At 40.2% G+C, this 20,898-nt stretch overlaps 1 protein-coding gene across 1 annotated transcript in view; it reads left to right on the top strand.

The window, feature by feature from the left end:
• Nucleotides 1-20,898, top strand: part of Duox (dual oxidase) — a 216,362-nt gene that overhangs the window by 175,784 nt on the left and 19,680 nt on the right. The window contains exons 7-9 of the mRNA XM_083120709.1: nt 4,464-4,700; nt 11,075-11,520; nt 20,240-20,441. Coding sequence (XP_082976835.1) covers nt 4,464-4,700; nt 11,075-11,520; nt 20,240-20,441 — 885 coding nt within the window. The remainder of the gene's footprint in view (nt 1-4,463; nt 4,701-11,074; nt 11,521-20,239; nt 20,442-20,898) is intronic.

Genomic DNA, 20,898 nt, shown 5'->3' with positions numbered 1-20,898 from the left:
AGACAACAGTAATTTTCAAGGTAAAGGAAGGCCCACATTATTACTAGCCAGCCACCGATTATGACCACGATGAGACCTCGCCTAGCAGAATTGACATGGTTTCTGTAGGGGTGCAGGAGGTGACTTGCGAGAGGACACCCAGAAATCAAACTCTGTTCCTAATGCATCCCAGTTTTTTGCTGGTAAAGGATGCTTTGGCGTTTGTCTTTCATCAATATCATCTCGTGGAATGTCTATCGCTGCAGGTATGAGTCTCGCAACTCAATGATGATGCCAGGAGTTTCCCAGGTAAATGTCCTTAGCGTACCCTCTATGATTCACGAAGTAAAATAAACAATTAGTTCAATTCTCATTTCTCTCTACAACAGCCACTGGACATTGTCCACGGGGTTAAGGGGTGACAGTTTCCAAATTCACCCACATGTCAACCTCACTTCCACATAGTACTCCTGGACTGCATTGTTGCAGACTAGATAGTCTCTGGCGCCTGAACCTGCAGCCAGCGTCATCCTCTCTAGGAACTGCGTTGTCTTCCATGTGTGATTGTCTCTTCATTCTCATCTTCGCAATTAACAAAAAGTGGCGGAAACTCAAAGTAAATAATTTATTAGACATTGTCCATGCACATCCTCATCATGAGCTCTCAAGAAGTACTCGCTTGGACGCCACGTCCCCTCAGTCCAAGACACGCTACTCGATGCATTTGGCGACCTTCTCCACTGCTACCGTGACATGACACTTCAATCCTCGGCCGCCTCATTGTTCCCGACACGCGGTGACGATTGCAAACAAGAAACAAAGGCTGCACCGCAATGGGAAGAGAATGCACCGCTCTGCTAAGTGCTTAATGATGACGCTGTTCAGCTATCAAGCGCCTAGCTCCGTACACACGGAAGTCAACGGCTCAATGTCAGATGCAAGGCACAAATGGCGAAGTCGCATCATCTGACGTTTAACGAGCCATTGTTTCCGGATTCTTGGAGGACCGACGCCATCGTCGCTGTTAAGACTGTGGAAGTTGGTGAAAGCGGTTGCATATTTTGTGGTTCCGTAGCTATGAATGCATATTTTTACATATTTGAACATATTTTGATGTTTTATAAAATGAATTTCCATAATTCTTCATAAAGACTGCGAAGTGGCTACCTAGCTTCGAGTTGCGGCCTGTACATATTCTTCAGGGTAATGAAAGAAGGGAAAACTTTGTAATTGTGTACTTCAGAAAGTTTTCTCCGGTACAGTTTTCGTCACTGGGTAATCTTTTATCTGCTGAAAGATCTTCCTAGTTACAAATATGACCAGGATATTTATATAATTACACATGTTCGTTTTTATAAGGCAAGCAAGAATTATCCATGTCAACGATATGATCAATTTATTGCTACAGATTTTTGCGTATTTTGAGGTATAATTGCATATTTTCTGTTTGCAGTAAATATTTATGCGTAAAATGATTTTTGCGCTCTTTTTCATTGAATGATATAAATGGGACAAATATTCAAAACATGTTCCAAAATTAATTTAAAACTAATATCTCCAAAAAAAAATCTAATATTTATCCAATCGTGACAGGCCCGCCACTTTATTCTATTTAATCTAGTTTCAAGCCATAAACATGGGTCCGCAAAACTCAAGGCTAATTGTGTACTTCGTTCTTTACTGCCACATTTCTCAAATAATACCTGCAGAATCCGATATTAGCAATAGGAGTTCCGCAGTCATTATTTCAAAATAGCTTCTTGAAGTAAGAGAACAATACATTAAAAATAAATTTGCATATGTACATAAATATGTAGCTTTTTACGTATCTACGCGTACATATTTTGGCTACATAAAAATCCAGGCTTAATTAGTTTGTATGTGATTTCTTCGATACCTAACTGAAGACTTCACGTGTTTTGTTCTCTGCCAGGAAGAGCTCTCCGTAAATTTTGGAAACTGAAATTGAACATTTTTGCCACCCGTACATCAAAGAGGAGAGAGGTGCAACAGGACACAAGGGAGGAGTTATTTCAGATAGGGGTTCCTCACCTAAGCACTTCAATAACTCGCCGATCATTGCCCTTTAGGAGCACTTCTGCAACAGCACGGCCAGTCACAATGCTTGCACCAAGTATAGTTTATCTTCCCTAAGAACGACAATCACCCAGTGGCGGGAACTGTACCAGAAAAGAAATCTAGCCTATAAATTTCGGAAATGCACACATTCCTAATTTTGAATAATGTGTCCCATTTGCCAACCCGATGGTACGTATACACTTAGCAATCTTTCTCTGTAACATCATTAACAACCCCACCAGATTATTATTTGAAACACAAGCAAGGACTATTTTCGTGTGAAATCCTTGAAGAAAATAATTGTACACTGTCACGACAATTATAAATAAGAAGTATCTTTTTGAAACTGTCATTATATCGTGTGTGCTAGGATTTTCATTTCCTGGACAGTCTAAATGACATACTAGCGTCATCTGTTGAAATTACCATGTAACTACTTGGAAACAGCAAATAGGCCATATTGGGTTCAGTTACCTTACGTAACGTATTTGCTGCAGCGGCCCTTGAGTGAAGGCTATTGTGTTGGTAGAGCACTGGCTGACTCTCCATACGTTTGCTTGTGGTCCAAATTTGCCAATATGCATAACTCCAGATGTAGGGAGATGTAATCAACCGCAAGTGTGTGAAGCATCCTACAAAACTTGATGCGAGAACTGTTTTGCCTCTAATTGTTTCACCCAACGATGTGGTTATATTGCAACACATTTCCGATAACACTTGATTCACGTGTTTAGCCCATCTTAATAATCGTAAACCCATCACGACACATCATTAACTTGGCCGCTTTTGAAACGTATGACGTAGTTTGTTCTCAAACGTTCTGAAGAAACACTAGAAGGTCACCTCTCTACCTTCCCAATGAAAGTTACTCTTCAATATACGTCTGACCTGGCACGTAGTGGCAGACTCTGTAACTAACGAATTTACATCACTAATGGCTACATTCGAGAGCTGAGTATTGTAATTTGTAGGTGGTAGTTTATCTTCAACCTTTCCTTGCACACTGTTATTGATGGGCTGCTGCAACTTTGGTTGTGAATAGAAACTGGCTATTTAGTGATATCACAAAGTTGTTGTGCGAAGTACCTTTCTAAACACTGTTATGCAGGTACACGTGGATGCCTGGCAAGCAACTATTACAGGTATGTCCCGTTCTGAGGTGGATCGATTCTATCTTAGTTTCCTTTCTACAGAACGATTGCCAAGACCTTGAAAATTAGATCAGATGATTGCTTGGAGCATTTCATGTATTTTGTGATATCCTACTGTTCACTGGAGACCCAAAATTCTAATTGAATGTAGTTGTGTTGCTGAGACTGATGTCCTCTGCTTATTGGCTGCAAATACTACAGTTTATTTTTAAATTCAGGTAATTTCATTGTTGTTGGCGACTTTTATCTCTATTCTAATTTCAAAGCACCGACGTAATTCTCAGGTTAAAATCGAACAGTTGCCTGTCTCAAATGGATACAACTTACGTCTTGATATGTACAATTAACTTTGTGAAATGATAAAACGGAAAATGTTTCGAAAGGCTAAACCGATAATCTAAATTCCTATAATAAAAAATTATTGACCTTAACGTGAGCTGTCTTCACTAGCCTGTAGCTATAAGAAAAATAAGCTTATGGATTACCATAAATGCCTACGGTGCAATTTTAAACAGGACTGTAATATCTGAGTTAGAATAAAAGTGTAGGTTCTCCAAATCTAACACATTTTCGTAAAAGTCACTGCTGGTACGTACAGTCACGGACACTGCCGGCTTGTAATGAATACATTGACTTCGAATGGAATCGTCACAAGCCGATAGTGTCCGTGACTGTACAAGGTTAAGGTCAAGCTCTTAGACTACTGATGCAATGTCGAAAGCTAGCAGAGAAAGAAAAACAGAATATTTCAATACTGGTAATCAATATGCAATTTTATCTCCATTTAGTACACGTCTAGTAGAACTAAAGAAGTTGAGACACTACTTTTCATGGCCACGTGTTGGCTGCCATATTGAATTTGAATATGGCTGCCAGGAAGATACACTTACCATCATCCATATTGCGATAAAATCGCTACTATTAATCGTAGAAACTTTGTATTGTCTACAATCGAAAGGAGAACTTCATACTACAACTTTTTTTACATATACAAATAGAAATCTTGACTCTCAATACTTCCATGAATGGAAAAGCACATAGTTAACTGAATTCTGCAACTTTTATTGCGTGCTGCTGTTAGAATGCATCTGCAAAACAACTCACTTTAACTTGTTGCTCTTAACGATGGTAAAAGAGCAACAAGACAAGGTACGTAGACTAGTTAACGACCTAATTCATTCACCGAAGCGCGCTTAATGCGACATCCATTGTAGCGTTAGATTTACCAAGACCTGTTCACGTCTTCCTTTCCAGAACATCATCGCTTACGAGTACTTGCCAGCTTTCCTGGGGGAAGGCCTGGACAAATACGACGGCTACAAACCGGACGTCCATCCTGGAGTGAGCCACGTGTTCCAGAGCGCTGCCTTCCGTTTCGGCCACACCATGATTCCTCCGGGCATCTACCGCCGGGATGGAGACTGCAGCTTCAGGAAGACTTTGATGGGGAATGTGGCGATTAGGCTCTGCTCGACCTGGTGGGATTCCAACGTGAGTACTACTTCGTTTTTTAATTTGCTATCAAATGTTGAAAGTAAGATTCCCCCATTTCAACTTTGCAGAGTTGGGTGAACATGATATGATGAAACTCCATAAGGCAATAATTTAGAAATTTATCCGCAATTTCGGGGTGTAAGAGGTAATTTCTTACATCAGCACACACGTCAACCTCACTTCCATGTAGTAACTGCAATCTAGCAGGCCTCCTTCGCCTGGACCAACGACCAGTATAATCCTTTTTGAGGCATGTGTTGTCATCCATAAGTAGGTATTTGTGAATGTCACTTCATCTTATCACCATTCATCCCCATCGTCGCGACTAGCCAGAAGTTGCAGGAATGCGACGTTAAATATACAAAATCAAATAGAATCATTATCCACAATTTCCAATCTGACCATGAATCTTAGTCCTTAGTGAAGAATCTGGAATTTACCAAAACAACTTTGGATTTTGTTAGAAGATCTTGGTATCCTAGGTATCCATGTAATTACGTGGGTTGCTCAGAAAGTAATGCCCCACAATATTTTCCTCATGCCAGAATGAAGAGAGCAGTGTGAAAGTGGAAGGGTAGTAACATTGAAGTTTAATGCCCACATGTGGGTAAGTACATGGTCGTCCGACAGATAGCGCCGCAGTAGTGGTCTGTGAAAATGGCTTCTGTGAGTGACATACGTTACAAACTACGAGCTGTAATTGAATTCTTAGTGGCGGGAGAAAGAAAGTGTGGAAAACATTCACAAACGATTGTGTGCTGTATGTGTGGGAGTTCTGTGGTCGATAGGACCGTTGGACGCTGGGTGCAGAGAGTTGAGGCTTCACGAAGTGGAGAAATGGAGCTACATGATCGGCCGCAGTCTTGGCGTCCTGCACCAGCCCTGACATGTTGCCGATGACATTATTCTTGCTGATCGACACATCACAAGTAGGCAATTGGCCGTACAGCTTTCAGTAATGGTAGTGCAATGGCAATTATTGACGCTATGGGGTTTTCGAAGGTATAGGCAAGATGGGTTCCTCGAAGTCTCACAACCGAGCACAAGCCTCCGAACCCAGGAGGCAATCACCAAATTTGGTTGTACTGTTTGGTTGCCCTGACATGTTGCCGATGACATTATTCTTGCTGATCGACACATCACAAGTAGGCAATTGGCCGTACAGCTTTGTTAGTAATGGTAGTGCAATGGCAATTATTGACGCTATGGGATTTTCGAAGGTATAGGCAAGATGGGTTCCTCGAAGTCTCACAACCGAGCACAAGCCTCCGAACCCAAGAGGCAATCACCAAATTTGGTTGTACTGTCCTCCCCCCCCCCCCCCCCATTGTCTTGATCTGGCGCCGTCAGATTTTCATCTGTGTGCACCACTGATGAATGCCCTGCGCAGGACAAGGTTTGAACATGATTCGTGATTCATGCAGTGAGAGAGAACATGGCTACGTGAACAGGTCACGAGATGATACAGGGGAGGAATCATGCCCTTGTTTCGCGCTGGCGTAAGGCCGTAGACGTTGATGGAGATTATGTAGAAAAATCACATATGTAAAGGAAACATTTCGTTATACTGTCAGTGATTTTCATACATTTTGAATAAATGGTTTCCGAGAAAAAAATTGTGGGGCAACACTTTCTGAGCAACCCACGTACATTAATTGGAGGAAAGTTACGGTGACTACGTCTCTACCAACTACAGCTGCCATTTTTATTTTTTCAACACATTCCCATTGTCCCAAAGCGCCATTTTGTATTCTATTTTCTTTTAAAGTCAGGACGACCATTTTGAACGTGTTTTACTTATGACTGTTCTCTGTTTTTTTTATATTTTTCAAATGTGTAAAATTGTCTTAATTATATAATTCTCATTGAATTGAAAACAAGTGGCAGAGAATGAGTGAAAGAGCCATAATTAAATGACACAATTCATGTAGTTTTGTGTTATCTTGCCATGCTTTTTAAGTGAATACACCTAGAAGACACATCTACGTCAGTGTGTGCTGGAACGTCTGATAATTAACTTTTCTGGGGATGGGGATGATAGTAGAAGGCTGGAATCGAAATGGTATGCAAGGGTACTCATACAAATTCTTTACGTACATGGTAATAATAATAAGTCCTTTGAAATTTTGAAATATAAGGTCAGCGCATGGAGTTTTCTGACAGTGTTCCGTTCTGAATTTAAACTAAATTTGGTCACGCCCTGCATGTAACTCGAAACCTCATATTGTTCTCAACTGTGTTCCATGTTAGCGTTTTATGGAGGTTTGAATTTAAATTCCACTTTGGCTTTCCTTACAGTTGAAGCACTCACTACATATGGAATTAGCATATCCTTACCTAATATCTGTTGAGGTTTATGACCAAAAGAGCGTTGCGACCAATAAAAATATATGGATACTTTATTCTATTTGAGAATGGTAGAATTTCAGATACAAAGTTAAAAGGTGATCTTGAATTTTGCATTTACCATCTAACGCTTAGTAAGGCACCTAAAACCCGGAGTAGTGACAAGGGCGTGCCGCTGGGCCTCCCGAAGCGCTATCCTCCGTTGCGAAGTGGTCAGCGTGACGCTTCTCGTCATCTATTTTACAAGATCACTCATCCCCATCGTCGCGGTGAACCCAAGAAGTAGAAAAGAGACCTAAAAATAACCGAAATAAAAATAAATATCCTCTAAATAAAACAGCAATGACTCTCAGTGGAATCGTTACAACCCAGAAGTGTCCATGACTGTACAAATCGTTAGTTTTGCTTCTCGGAGAGATATCCTAGTGAAATATTTTTTCTCCCAGCTTCGAATCCTGGCATGGGTATTCTTTGTGAGTGTGCCTCCATCAGTTTCATTATATAACTCATCCTCATCGTCGCGGTTGGCCAAAAGTAGCAGAAAAGCGACCTTAAAAAAAGGATTAAAAAAAGCAATCGAAATATTTTTTTTCTAATTTATTCTTCACTTATTTTTCACTCGCAGCGCTAGAAGAGCGACGTCAAATAACTAGAGTACCAACAGTTGTTGAAATACGTGTACCCGTATCACGAGTGCCATCTTAGCCTTATACCTTGTCGCTCCGCAGCACGGCCGTTGTGCAATGCTGACCCGCAAGAACTCATTGCCCATCGTGAGGTAAGGCCTCGACTCGTACCGCTCTTGCTCTCATTACAGACGCGGCATGCTCGTTAAGAAGGAATGCCAGTCTTTGGGGATTAAGAACCAAAGCCTACCGCTCATTGGACGGTACGATATCACTGTAATCTGTTGCTCAATTCCCTGCAAACATCATGCCTAGCGAGTCGTGGATTTCATGGTTGGGATTGGTAGTATCTCAACCACACGATTTATTTTCTTACGTGTACAGTTATAAATTACCATGAACTTTAAAATATGCGTATTATACAATTAAAAGTCCTGTTTACAAAAACGGGACGAGATAGTTTTTTTTGTCTTTTCTACATTCAGCTCTACATCATGTTAAAGAAAATGATTATATAGAAACTACAGTTGCATTCTCATAATACTCCAGACAGTGCTAGTGGGGGCGATTAGGAGGGGCAGTTGCCCTCCACTTTTTGCCACTTTTGCCCGCTCACTATGCTAAACCTTATGTACCAAGGGAAAATAAACTGTCTTTGTCCCCCCCCCCCACTTTTTTGCACCTTGCCCCCCTAAATTTGGAACCCAATCGCCGCCACTGCCACACACACACTACGTACAATTATACTTCATCACAATCAACAACGTTCAACTTGTCAATGATGAATCCCACTGGTTTGTAAAGCCAAAAGGACACAATACTGAAGAAAATAATATTGGAACAGAAAGGTAACTGCGAAAACGTTATTTAACACATGAAATATACCGGAGTGGTTTGCACATCGCGCTACGACGCCAGGGATCCCGGGTTTGAATCCTGGCCTGGGCATGGATGTTTGAGTGTGTCCATTCACCAATTTCATCACTCATCCCCATCTTCGCAAATTAGCCGAAAGTGGCACAAAAGGCGAAGTAAAATAAAGCAAATCAAAAACATGAAATATGGTTTAAGAATACAAGGAAAAAATGAAAAACTAAACCATTGTATATTAATAGATTTGTACTCCATACTTCCCTTTCATTTTCTTCCTATAGTTTTTCTCTGCCCTTTCTTCGCCTTGTTCCATTTCCGCTACTTATTATCTTTTCACCAGCCCTCTCAATTCTGTCTTCTCAGTAGCTATCGTATTGTATTTTAACCTCCCGCCTCATCAGTGGTTTATCTTTATCCTTTGGTCCCTTTCTTGCAATTTCATTTTATTGTTTTGACTGCCATTTTGTACACACCTTGACCATTCTATGCTCATTTTTTTCTTATTTTATTGTTTAAGTCCATTCATTGCGTATTATTTTTATTCTGTTATTTCCTTTAAAATCTCATTTGTACTGATTAGTACTCTAAAACATTTTCTAACTTCTATGATGAATCGAACAGCCATCATCGTTTCAAGTGTTGAACTTCCATTTTATAGTTGAATGATTCTTGCATAATGTAGTTGGACACGTGAATGTCAAACGTGCATGGAATTAGAACCTTCCGAACATTTCTGCTAACGTCCTTGGTGCCACGTGTGGACCAATGCTTTGCACAAATTCTTCCTCTGCCCCACACGAAGCAAATTGGTTATATCCGACCACCACACGCGCAGTAGAGCCTCTACACGAAAATGAAAAATCCTGTTGCTTCGCAGAGGTCAGTGTCGGAACGGTTCTCGAAGGTCTCATGATGGCGAAGGTCGTGCTTCATTTTTTCCTCCGGTTCCTTAAATTTGTTCCATGCTGAAAGAGAAGAGCCAAAATACGCGATGAGCTCATACCAGGTCACGCAAGTGACCAAACGTGCAACCATGGGAGCCGAGGGACAACCTGTCATTAACAAGTAGATGGTTTGCATGATCGACACGAGAAGAGTTCATGAATCTTCACGTTGGTGTTTGGTGGGATGGAGATTTGACGAAAACCATTCGGATAGTAATGGAATCAACGTAGGTGTTAAGCTTACGGCTTCATTTAATGGCTGAGAGCTGACTGCTTATGTCTTTCTCTGTTAACATTTAAATTAACGGATTCCCATGAAGAGACCTTCAATATTTCATTTAAGGGAAAGCGTAGTTTGCTATACTAACAGTTAGGCTAACTCTACTGTTTTACCTGCTACATAGTATTGCTGCATTACCATCCCCGCCGAGCATCCCTGTTACATATTATTGTAGCATTACCGTACCTGTTGAACATTCCTGATACATATTGTCGTCGCATTACCATCCCTGTCAAACATTTCTGCTTCACCTAGTTGCATTGCTATACCCGTTGATCATTCCTGCTACATAGCGTCGTTGCATTAACAGCTGTATTCATTCAGCATTTCTCTAGTATTCTGATGGCAACGTATACTTGTAATTAAGATGTCCTGGGTTCAGTTCCCTTTGGAGGCACATTGCATAGTGGTTCTGATCCCACATTAAACTCTAGTCCCATTCCTGATTAGCCTATCTTAGCATAACATGAACTTTGGAAAGTTTATTTTGGTGTTCAGCATTTATCTATCCTGCTACATAACATCACTGCATGACAAACTATATACGTTCAGCAACTCCTACGTAGCAGCATTCTTTCACCTACTACGTTCAGCATCACTGTGTACTCGTAAGAGGAAAACTTTTGAACTTGTTTCAGGGGAATCAAGCGTAACAAGGTAGATACGAATTAAACACCAGCTTTTTTTCAGAAACTATGAAAATCTAACATAAATTCACCTTATACTGTACCTTTAAATAAAAATCTTCAAATATTTAAAAATACTGGTATACTTAATTAGCATTTAAAACTGGTGCTGAAGTCGACTAACCAAACAAATTGTAATGTCACTGACAGTATTATGTTGCAATTTGAGATATAGTCATAAGCTCAAAATTTAATTAACTTGCGGCTAAATATAAATACATGAAGCTTTCAAAATGGTTGACAAATAGTGTATAAAGATTATTATGGTTATTTTTTTCAAATAGTAGAACTACCTAGATGACTAAGTTATACATAGGCGTTGTATGTAAATGTTACATACTTTTATTATTTGGATTGTGGTCTGTATAATATAAAAATACATTATAATGCTTCAATAAAATATGGACCATTCTAGTCGCACTGGCCTAGAGAATATGCAAATAGTGTTATGATTTGATTCCAATATTGGAAACTTTGTTGTGCTGCCATCTTACAGCATTTTACCTAAACAAGCGACACTGCCGGTGAGCGTTATTATACTACCGATTTGTATTTCCCTCTTTTCTCATTCACTTGAATTCTCCAGCTTATTCCGTGGGTAATTTTGTTATTGCAGGACGTATTAGCAGATAGCACGGTGGAGGAATTGCTGCTAGGAATGGCTTCGCAGATAGCAGAAAGAGAGGACCACGTGCTGTGCTCCGACGTTCGGGACAAACTATTCGGTCCGATGGAATTCTCTCGACGCGATCTCGGAGCCCTCAACATCATGCGAGGGAGGGACAACGGCCTGCCAGACTACAACACCGTCCGCAAGTGCTTCCGGCTCCAGATGGTCTCCAACTGGAGCGACATTAACCCGGACCTCTACGTCCGGAACCCGGAGCTCTTCGGGAAGCTGAAGGGCGCTTACGATGACAACCTGAACAACATCGATCTCTACATCGGGGGCATGCTGGAGTCTAAGGACGGGCCTGGAGAACTTTTCAGGGCGATCATCAAGGAGCAGTTCCAGAGGATACGAGATGCCGATCGATTTTGGTTCGAAAATACCGAGAATGGGTAAGTACCTCTTTTTCATACTTTCCTTTTCAATTTTAAAATATTGCCGTAATAAAAAGTTGTAGTTCGCAAGAAAGAAAAGATTCACTTTTAATTTCCATCAACAGACAACCTGAATTATATACTGTAGTGTCCAATCAAGCACGAAGTTAAGGAGTGGGGTCCGGTGACTGAAATCCTACAAATGTTTCGTTGGAAATAGAGTATATTGGTAATTAATTTTACTTCGTTAGCAAAATTAAATATATTTTATAATAAGTTGTAATATACTGAGAAATTCATCTTCAGGACTTCTACCCCCCTTTACTTTTTCGACTTAAGATTACTGCTACTGATAAGGGATGAGCCAACCCTGAAATATAATTCTTGGTACGGGCCTGTGTCCAGTGAATGGAATTTTATCGTAATCTACATATGTCGAATTGTTACTTTCTACCAAACTGTTCTGTTAATCAATATTGACACTATTTGATCCTCAATTTGTTTTATCACAGGCGTAAAAATTCAACAATTTCCAGTTTTTCCTAGTTAAGGAAATTGGTCGTGATGATGCTTTGTAGAAGCACCTGTCCCAATTCTCGGTATCCAGTAATCCTATTTGAGTTGAGACATTTTTAAAAATTTCTCTGCTTTAGTTGGAAATTTTCGACGACTTTCCCCATTTTTTAAAATCAAGAACCAAGAACGCCTTGTTTGAGAGCTTGTTCTTTGTTCTACAGTTTTTACGATGGAAAATACGCGCGCTTCTTAATTTTCATGGAACTTGCACATGTATTTTATTATTATTGTTGTTGTTGTTGTTTTGGGCAATCCGCTTAATAATTTATTTAGCCACATTCACTCCTAGAAAGAACTACCACTCATGAGAGAGTTACCGCGAAAATCCAGTGAATAGTAGTCGAGCCTTGTCAACCATCTCGGTTTCTTTGCCCATTTCCACATCTTTGCACACATTCGGGTCAGTTTGACGTTTCTGCGGTGAGCAGACGACAGAATTCTCCTCCTCCAGCGGTGGGAGGAAGTCCAGATCTACGTACTACTGTTCCCAACTTAGTTTTCTGGAGCAAGGTTTGTCCACATCACGAATCACATCAAGAACTTATCTTTTCGTCTATTACGTAAACTGTTTCAGTTGTAGTTAAATCCAGCTTTGGCTTTGCAGTCTAGCTCTTGTTGCTTCAGTGAAATAGTATCCCCGTTTTAGGCGGGATTTAGCTCTTCTCCGGAAATCCAATGTGACAACACCTGCTGATCCGGTAGGCCGCAGCGGCAACAAGGCCCCTAAACAGGCATATGAATAACCCCCTAGCACACTTGCCTCCAAGTCTTTCCCCGCTGTTCCCTTGCATTGGCGGGTCTCTTCGCTTTTGTCGGCTACAGAAAAAATCTCCTTTGCAATATACACTCAACTGCAACGCTGTCGGTTAACTTATTTAACAATGTTATTTTATTGACAAAAAAACTTTTTAATTTCTTTACATTTTGCTGTTAACTGCGGTAACACCGGTTACATGCACGCCACCACGCCTCTGGGTGCAACACTGGTTGCTCGACTATTTTCAAAAATTCTAATATTTTGTGTATCATATTCATATATCAATGTTCAAAATGTTCTATATTATTTCTAATATTTTTTGTTGATGTAATGGACATTCATCCCCACAATCTTTGCATAAAGCAGGCTCGGTTACCACTGAGCCTTTAATAAGTTGCTAACCCTAAAGGCAGCTGGAGCATTTTGCTCATCACATTACCTCCAGAATAGTATTGATAAAGAAAGTTTGTGGGTCTCTTAACTTCTCTCGATAGTGCAGAGACCTATTTATTTTGCCTTTACCACTCCCTTCCCTTCCCATCTTTGATAAGCAGTTTCAAGTTTCATTTTTTATTATCCCGAGTGAATTATTTGCAGATGCATGACAGAAATAACCCAGGCCGCCACTTTAGCAATAATTTACGACTACAGAGATCTATGGCCGGGCGACAATTTAAATTAATAATGTTGTCTCGACAGTCACGTGTGACGGGGAAGAGAACAATAAATTTGATGGCAATTAGCCTAGATCCTGTCCAGGGCAGGTATTCCCCTCCGCCTGCCACACTGTACCACGTAATTACGGCTGCCGCTCCAGAAGGTGGCAAGGTTCTCAAAGGCTCTTTTTAAGTGCTCCGTCAGACGACTTTGCTGATCCCTCGGCGTGGAAATTCCTCAGCGTGTTGTTACGACAATGAGATTGAGCTCACGGTGCATTATGACTACAATCGCCTCGTAATTTAAAACCTGTTTATGCAGCCAGGTTTGTTGTTGGCTGCAGATTGACTTGAATCTCTACTTCGTTCGGTTTTGGTGTTCTGTGGTTCGGCACCTTTGGATCTACCGCATGGCGTTGACTAAGTAAATTCTAATCTTTACATGACATGTTCTTGTAATTATTCAGGTTCTCGAGTTTTAAAACCTTACTCCAGCCAGAATCTTCCTTGTACCAAAACTTTATTGAATAGCAATACCTAACAACGCGACCAGGTCATGGGCGTCTGGAGTAGGGAGTGAAAAGGGGCTGTGCCCTCTGGAAAATGAATGTCAACCTATTTCACGCACATAATATTATGTCACCATACTGATAATTGCAAGACATGGATAAAAATCCTTGCGGACACCCATTCACTCGGCAGTCCTTCGAGATACTTGAAAGATTCAGATTTTTCTTTTACCTCACGTCTCTGCCTTTTAGGCTTATCACAGCGATGAATTTCAATGATTGATGCAATTGGTGAAGGGACACTAGCAAAAGAACACCATTGTCCAGGCAAGGAGTCTAACATGGAACCTCCTGATGACTGTGAATGGATCACTTGCGTTCTCGCAAAGATACCTGAAAAATAATGTACCACTGGGTCACACCATAGCCAGTAGCTCATTTTTAACATACACAAGATTGAATTGCTGCCTTCACACAAGACAGTCGATCGGGTAGGTGGCTGCAATCTGTTATGCTAGAAGTGGCTTTGCATTGCACCATGTAGACTGAATCGCAGCCATCTACAAATTGCATTGCCCCCTCTATGCTATCTCTTAACCTCACACATTCTTTGGTGGAACCACTAAAATGATCCCGTGTCCACCAACAATCACAGTTGAGGTGCAAGGTCTATATTCATTAGAATCTTTCCCATCTCTAGAAGAAGATCGTTACTGAGAAACATTTTGTGAGTGTATCTGCTTCAGTTCAAGGTAACTGCTTACTTAGCTCTCCCCACTAGTGGTGGGTCTTCAGTTAGCGTTTATATAACCACCACACGTAGAATGCAATGTTTGGGAAATTGAGGTTGATTTTGATTGACTACATTATTAAAATTAATATGGGTGGGTCAGCATGCGGAGGCTATTTGCACCCTTTACATGGTACGGAGCACAACAAAATCTAAATAGAGTAGGAAATTAAATGTCTTCGCTGTCACGAATTTGCGATTTACTCTTATGAAGAACAGAGTGAAATACATGTAAAAGCTGAATTTTGTAAGCCAGATGCTATATGAGGTTATCCAGCACCTACATACAAAGGATAATCCTGTGGGATTTTGTGTTGCCTGGTTCTTGACTGCGAAAATGCAGTTATCAGAATGTTCTAGGTGAAAGAAGTTACCACTTGGCTGCCTTCCGAAAAGGTTACCCTCAACATCCCACTCCAGGTTGAAATAAAGTAATGTGGAAACATGCGGTATTCAGAGCCATGGGGGGGAAATTGCTGTTTGGCTATTTCAAGACTGTGCTTAATGTAAGCGCATGAAGCAACAGTTGCAATCAACTGCAGTGGGGCGATGCAGCAATTGAAGCGAAACTCCTGCTCAATACATCCACACAGCTGCAAGATTAGAACTCTTGTTTCGCTCCATGCAAGGAGGCGGGGCGATGGACGGAATTTTCACGAACAATGAAGCCAAGGAATCAATTTGCATGCCTGGTTTATCAGCTCCACCCTTCGTTGTCAGTGACCCTCGTGAGGTGTATGCCGGGGGACCATTGTTAGCACAACACTGTACCTACCACTTTGCATTATTCATGTGGGCCGAGTGAAATCCGCTAAAGTGCCTCTTGTTGCGACCTACATCTGGGGAGACCTTGGTGATAAGAATGTCTCGCACGTCCTGCACCGTGGCGTGGCGTTTCCGTCGTATGGAGAAAGGATTTTCTGGTTCTCTGATCTTTGGATGATTTATGGAAGGGCGATGGTGGGACGTGGGAGTTTCACAAGAGGACGAGATGCTCATATTTTTGAATTATCATCGACGACTTTCTACGGCTGGCGTTGCTACATCAGGCTAAGTCACGTAGTTGCAAGTTCCTGCAATGTCTCCCGGTTTCTGTCTGTTATTATTTAAGGGAAGGGGCCTGCTGCGAAGATTCCTACAGTCCCTGGAGGATCTCGGAGCAGTTTAAAGCCGTCCACACCCGATTCAATTGACATTGAAACAGGGCGTTCAACGCAACAAAATCGACGATTGAAAGGCGTTGAACATCATTGCCGTCGGAAACGACACTCGTACACGATCAAAAAGAAAGAAAATTTCACATTTTACAGAAAGATAGCTCTGTGTACGGCAAGAAAATGTAATAAATACTTGAAGATGCTAGTTTCCTTTCCAAAGGAAGATTTACCAGAGACTCGAAGGATCCGTGATTTAACCTCTAATCAGAAGAAAAACTCTGCAATAATGGTGCAAAATATCTTGAAGGGAAATATCTTGTAGCTCACGGGTTGAACAAGTCTTGCTCGAATTTCTTTTTTCACTCAATTGAATACTGTAATATGATACATGGAGTGATAACAACTAACAGTAATGGTCACCTAAGTATTCTGGAGTGATTTGAAGTTTTTTTTTCATTTAAAGTGGTTCCTCCCAGTTGGCAAGCTCTTGTCCGTTACAACACCCTTCCTAATGACAAGTAAAACAGTAAATGAATAAGGTTTTAATCTAAATATGCACTATTCTTTCCACCAGTTCTACCTCTCCAATCACTTCGTGTGATGCTTTTGTTAAACTCATTACAACAAGTTCATTTACCATAATTACCTCCAGAATTCGTTCTATCTTCCAAATCACTTCGGTGTGTGTCAACATCTTTCCTCTTTCATTGCATGAATTGCCAGCATTCTTATCTAAAAACCATTACCCGACGAGGATTTGTCTCGCCCTCCACCTGCTCCTATGAAAGACCGAAGCAAGGCGGTCCACCTTCAAGAAAGAACAATAGGTGAGTGATGAGGATTGGCGAGCCCCTGACGTAGTCATTGGTTCGATGGCTGACACAACAATCGCCCACCTCTCTCGCCATTAAGATAATATTAATCACACGTCAGGAATTGGTGCAGGCTGTAACACATTGAATGGACCAAGGGGAAAGTTGATTTGTTGTTCCCACGTATCGTGACGTGCAAAACCCATACAGGTGGGTTGGTTTTTACACACTGTATCCTGCTGCTTGCAGGTGTGTGTCGTGGAAATATGTGAACGCTATGCTCCAGTTTCTTTGGGCAGACAGCAAAAGCTACGAGTCAAGGACGTTGCCTCTATATTTTATTATTATTTAAGATACCTCTGTCGTTGTTTTTGAAGTTGTCTTTTTTTGGATTTTACGGCCAACAAATACTTTCTAGTTTTTGAAATTTGTGCAATGGAGACACGTAAAAAAATAGCTCCTAATTCATAGTAGTTTTGTCCAGTCTCGTCTCGTGAAAATTCAATCTCCTCTCGAAAATATAAGTTTCCCCTGTCTCTGAGCAACATTAATTTATAGTAAAATTTTACTCTTGCACAGATTAGTGATGCTATTATTGAGATTATTGCAACTGAAGCGATGAAATGCACATAAAATACGTATTAATAGTGGAAATAAGCAAAAATCTAAGAAGGAAATTAATTTTCATTAGCACGAATTCTTTAAAATTCGAGGGGTGTAAGGAAGTGACCCTTTCTGAATGCACTCATATGCTGCTAGTAATTTCCACTGGATTTTGACGGGGTAACGAGGGTCTGGCGCTTAGATTCAGTCAGTATGATCCCCTGTGGGATTTGTGTTGTGCTGTTCATGTGTGTTTGTGGTCGTACTACCATCAATTTTATTTATCATTAATCCTCTTCATAGCGATTAGCCACAACTGGCAGAAAAGCAAAGTACTATAAAACAAATGAATCAGTCTATCTTTAAAATTCGATCGAAACCCTGTTATTCGAGTCCTCTCTTTGATACAATGCACTTTATAATTTTTGTTTGCAAATTTTCCCAGATATACAAACGTTATTCCGTATACAATATTATCTGTAGAACAATATTATCTGTAGAATAAATGACATTATATATTGTCTAATAGTGTCATCCCCCAATCTCAACAGAGCATCGCCATTGGCTTGTTGCGTAATAAAACTGAAGTCATTGAAGAAATATTTGTAAAGAGGAATTTGCTAGTAAACCCATAACTGAATATTTCCCTTAGAATCTTCAGACTGAAAAAAGGATGTAAGGAGTGACTCTTTCGGAATGCCCCAAATGTCGACATCTCCTCCACCTATTACACCCTGGTCTTGTCACGTACCCAAACTGCGTTGCTTTTCTTTGAAATAAAGGACCATGGATGGCAGCATGCAAGAGGAACAACGGTTATAAAAAATGCTGCATAAATAAGTTTGGAAAGTGGGTAAGAGATGGCACCACCCAGGAGAACTTATACGATTGTAAATAGAGACAACGGAAAGAGCAGATGTGATGAAATAAAGATTGTATATATTAATACTAATTATAAGGAAATAAATAAATAAGTTTAAAATAATAACAAGATGTAAATAAGGAGAAAAGGGGAATTATCATTAAGTAATGACATAAGCGATTAATATACAAAAGTAAAGAAGTCGAATTGCAATTTTGATTTTGTGTCTATTACAGTTCCCACGAACTGAGAGTTTCGTGCGGCTTTTGGATTGTTTTCCCCAGGTGTAGCGCCATTTCTCGGCAGCACCCAAGCACATTTGGAGGCGCATACATTGTAGCTCCAAGTTAAGGTTAGCGCCGGCCAGGCGGCGATCTTTCACTAACCCCTTTCTCTTTGTTTATTTGGAAAATCGATATTTACGTCAATTGGTATAAAGGGATGCCAAAGAAACTAGGAAAGAGAGGAGGTAGAAAAACAAGAGAATCTATTCTGGCAAAACGAGTAAGGGAAGGAGGAGAAATAATACAACCTCCAATTATTAATTATGATTCACTGGGTCTTTTGCACGACGTTTCTAAACAAGAACGTGGATATAAGTTGCAGCACATAGATATACATACCGTTCCAGGGAGTGTATACAAAGATATAAAGGGAAGCTCATTTAATGATCCACGGACAAAGAATAATCCAGATAGCAAGGATATAAAATGTTCCTTAGAAAAATCAAGGAACGAAACAAAAGATGTAAATAAAGAGTAACGAAAGGATGAGGAAGAAAGATGTAAATATATAGAAGGAATATTAGCGATTATAAGAAGCCTTATTAATTGCAAGAAGAAGGCAATTTATTTATTAAATACAAGGAGAAGAAGATTCATTAATTATAAGAAGATGATGCCATATTAATTATAAGAAGATGATGCCATATTAATTATAAGAAGATGATGCCATATTAATTATAAGATGATGATGCCATACTGATTATAAGAAGAGGCCATAAGAAGATGATGCCATATTGATTATAAAAAGAAGCAGCCCGAAGAAGATTGGTTAGAATTAATAAAAAATAAAAATAGAAATAAATTACTGTATGAAAAGACTTCAAAAGTTATTTAATATTTGTACATAATTAATCAAGAATATAGTACGAATTGTACCCTCAGTAGTGGGTTAAATCTGTTGTTTCTTTCCATATATTTGTAGCGTTAGTAACCCTGATCTGTGCCCAGAGGTATCTCATTGTCTCTCCCCTGTGCTAAGCTGGTAGGTGTTTACGCGAGGGACGTGGCAGTCTGCATTTAGCTGACTGACGAGGCTCTGGCGTATATACTCACAGCCACTCCTCTGTGGTGCTTGTTTGTTCCTTCATTCATCTCATCTCATCACAGTTGAACCTCATATTCGCGATTAGCCAAAAGTAGCAGAAAAGTGAAGTAAAATAATCTTATCAGTGAAGACAGGAAAAATCAAGTGTACATAATTCCAAAGAATTCCTCTTGCTCCACAAGAAAACCTGTGCATTGTCTGGATTTTGTGAAGGTGACCATACTTTGTTTAGGAGTTCACTTCATGCACACAGTTTAACCAACACTTGGTTCTACAGTTCTTGGTGGAATCAATACATAATGTCCCACTCGAATCAAATCTGCCCCCGTTAATGCCAGTTTGGAAATCATCTTTTGGAATCTCTGAAAAGCTAGCTTATTTTTAGCTACCTTCTGCTATGTTCGTTGAATATAATTTTATGGGCGTTCGCCCTCTGCAAACTCCCTTTTGTGCACTAGAGTACTCTCGATAACAATAGCTGTATGGAACTGGCGAAACCCTCCATAGATTCTGTGAAACATCAACATTATCAATTCTTCAGCATGTTTCCCTCCCCCTATTTAAGAAAGGACAAAGGTTCCATACTATGTATTAATGCACACTTGTAACAGTGTTATGAAATCTAGAACTTCACTGTTGATTTCTGGAGTTCCTTTGAAAGTTTATCGAAAGTTCTTTCTTCTCAGAATATTCACGGAGCAGGACATCGAGGAGATCCGAAATATCCGCCTATACGATATCATCGTCAACAGCACGGACATCCGACCGGGCGAGATCCAGAACAAGGTGTTCTTCTGGATGAGAGGAGATCCCTGTCCACAGCCCAAGCAGCTTAACACGTCCGATCTTGAGCCTTGCAAGTACCTGCGTGGATACGACTATTTCGATGTAAGTTCACTTCATTATTTGGTGTGCTTAAAATATCTGCGTGTACATGCACGTAAAAGAGAGGGGGGAGAGAAAGAGGCAGAGGAAAGAGGGAACTAGGGATCTCCCGAAGCAGATTACAGATGTATGAAAATCGGCAGAAATTGACATATCGGTATCGGCATCGGCAAATATCCGATATTTAAACCGGTACAGATTATACTAGAGTTTTACCTTCTAATAAGTTTTATATTTTAGTTTTGTAAGATTTATTGAAAATTAGGTTAGGATTCATCATTATTGTAAAGTTTTTGTAATAAAATTATTGCGAACTCTCATTCAGAGGATCAACCTAACTCAAAATCGGAAATAAAACAGTACATTGCTGAACCAGGACATGCTGTTGTATTGGAACTTCAAAAATGAGTATTCAAACCTGAAGCAAGTGCTGAGAAAATACTTGGGCATACCTGCTGCA

Source organism: Lepisma saccharinum, chromosome 4 (genome assembly GCF_977018435.1).
Source record: "Lepisma saccharinum chromosome 4, izLepSacc3.1, whole genome shotgun sequence".
NCBI classification, from domain to species: domain Eukaryota; kingdom Metazoa; phylum Arthropoda; class Insecta; order Zygentoma; family Lepismatidae; genus Lepisma; species Lepisma saccharinum.
Note: the sequence above shows the minus strand (reverse complement) of the source record. Positions and strands in the feature narration are given on the sequence as shown.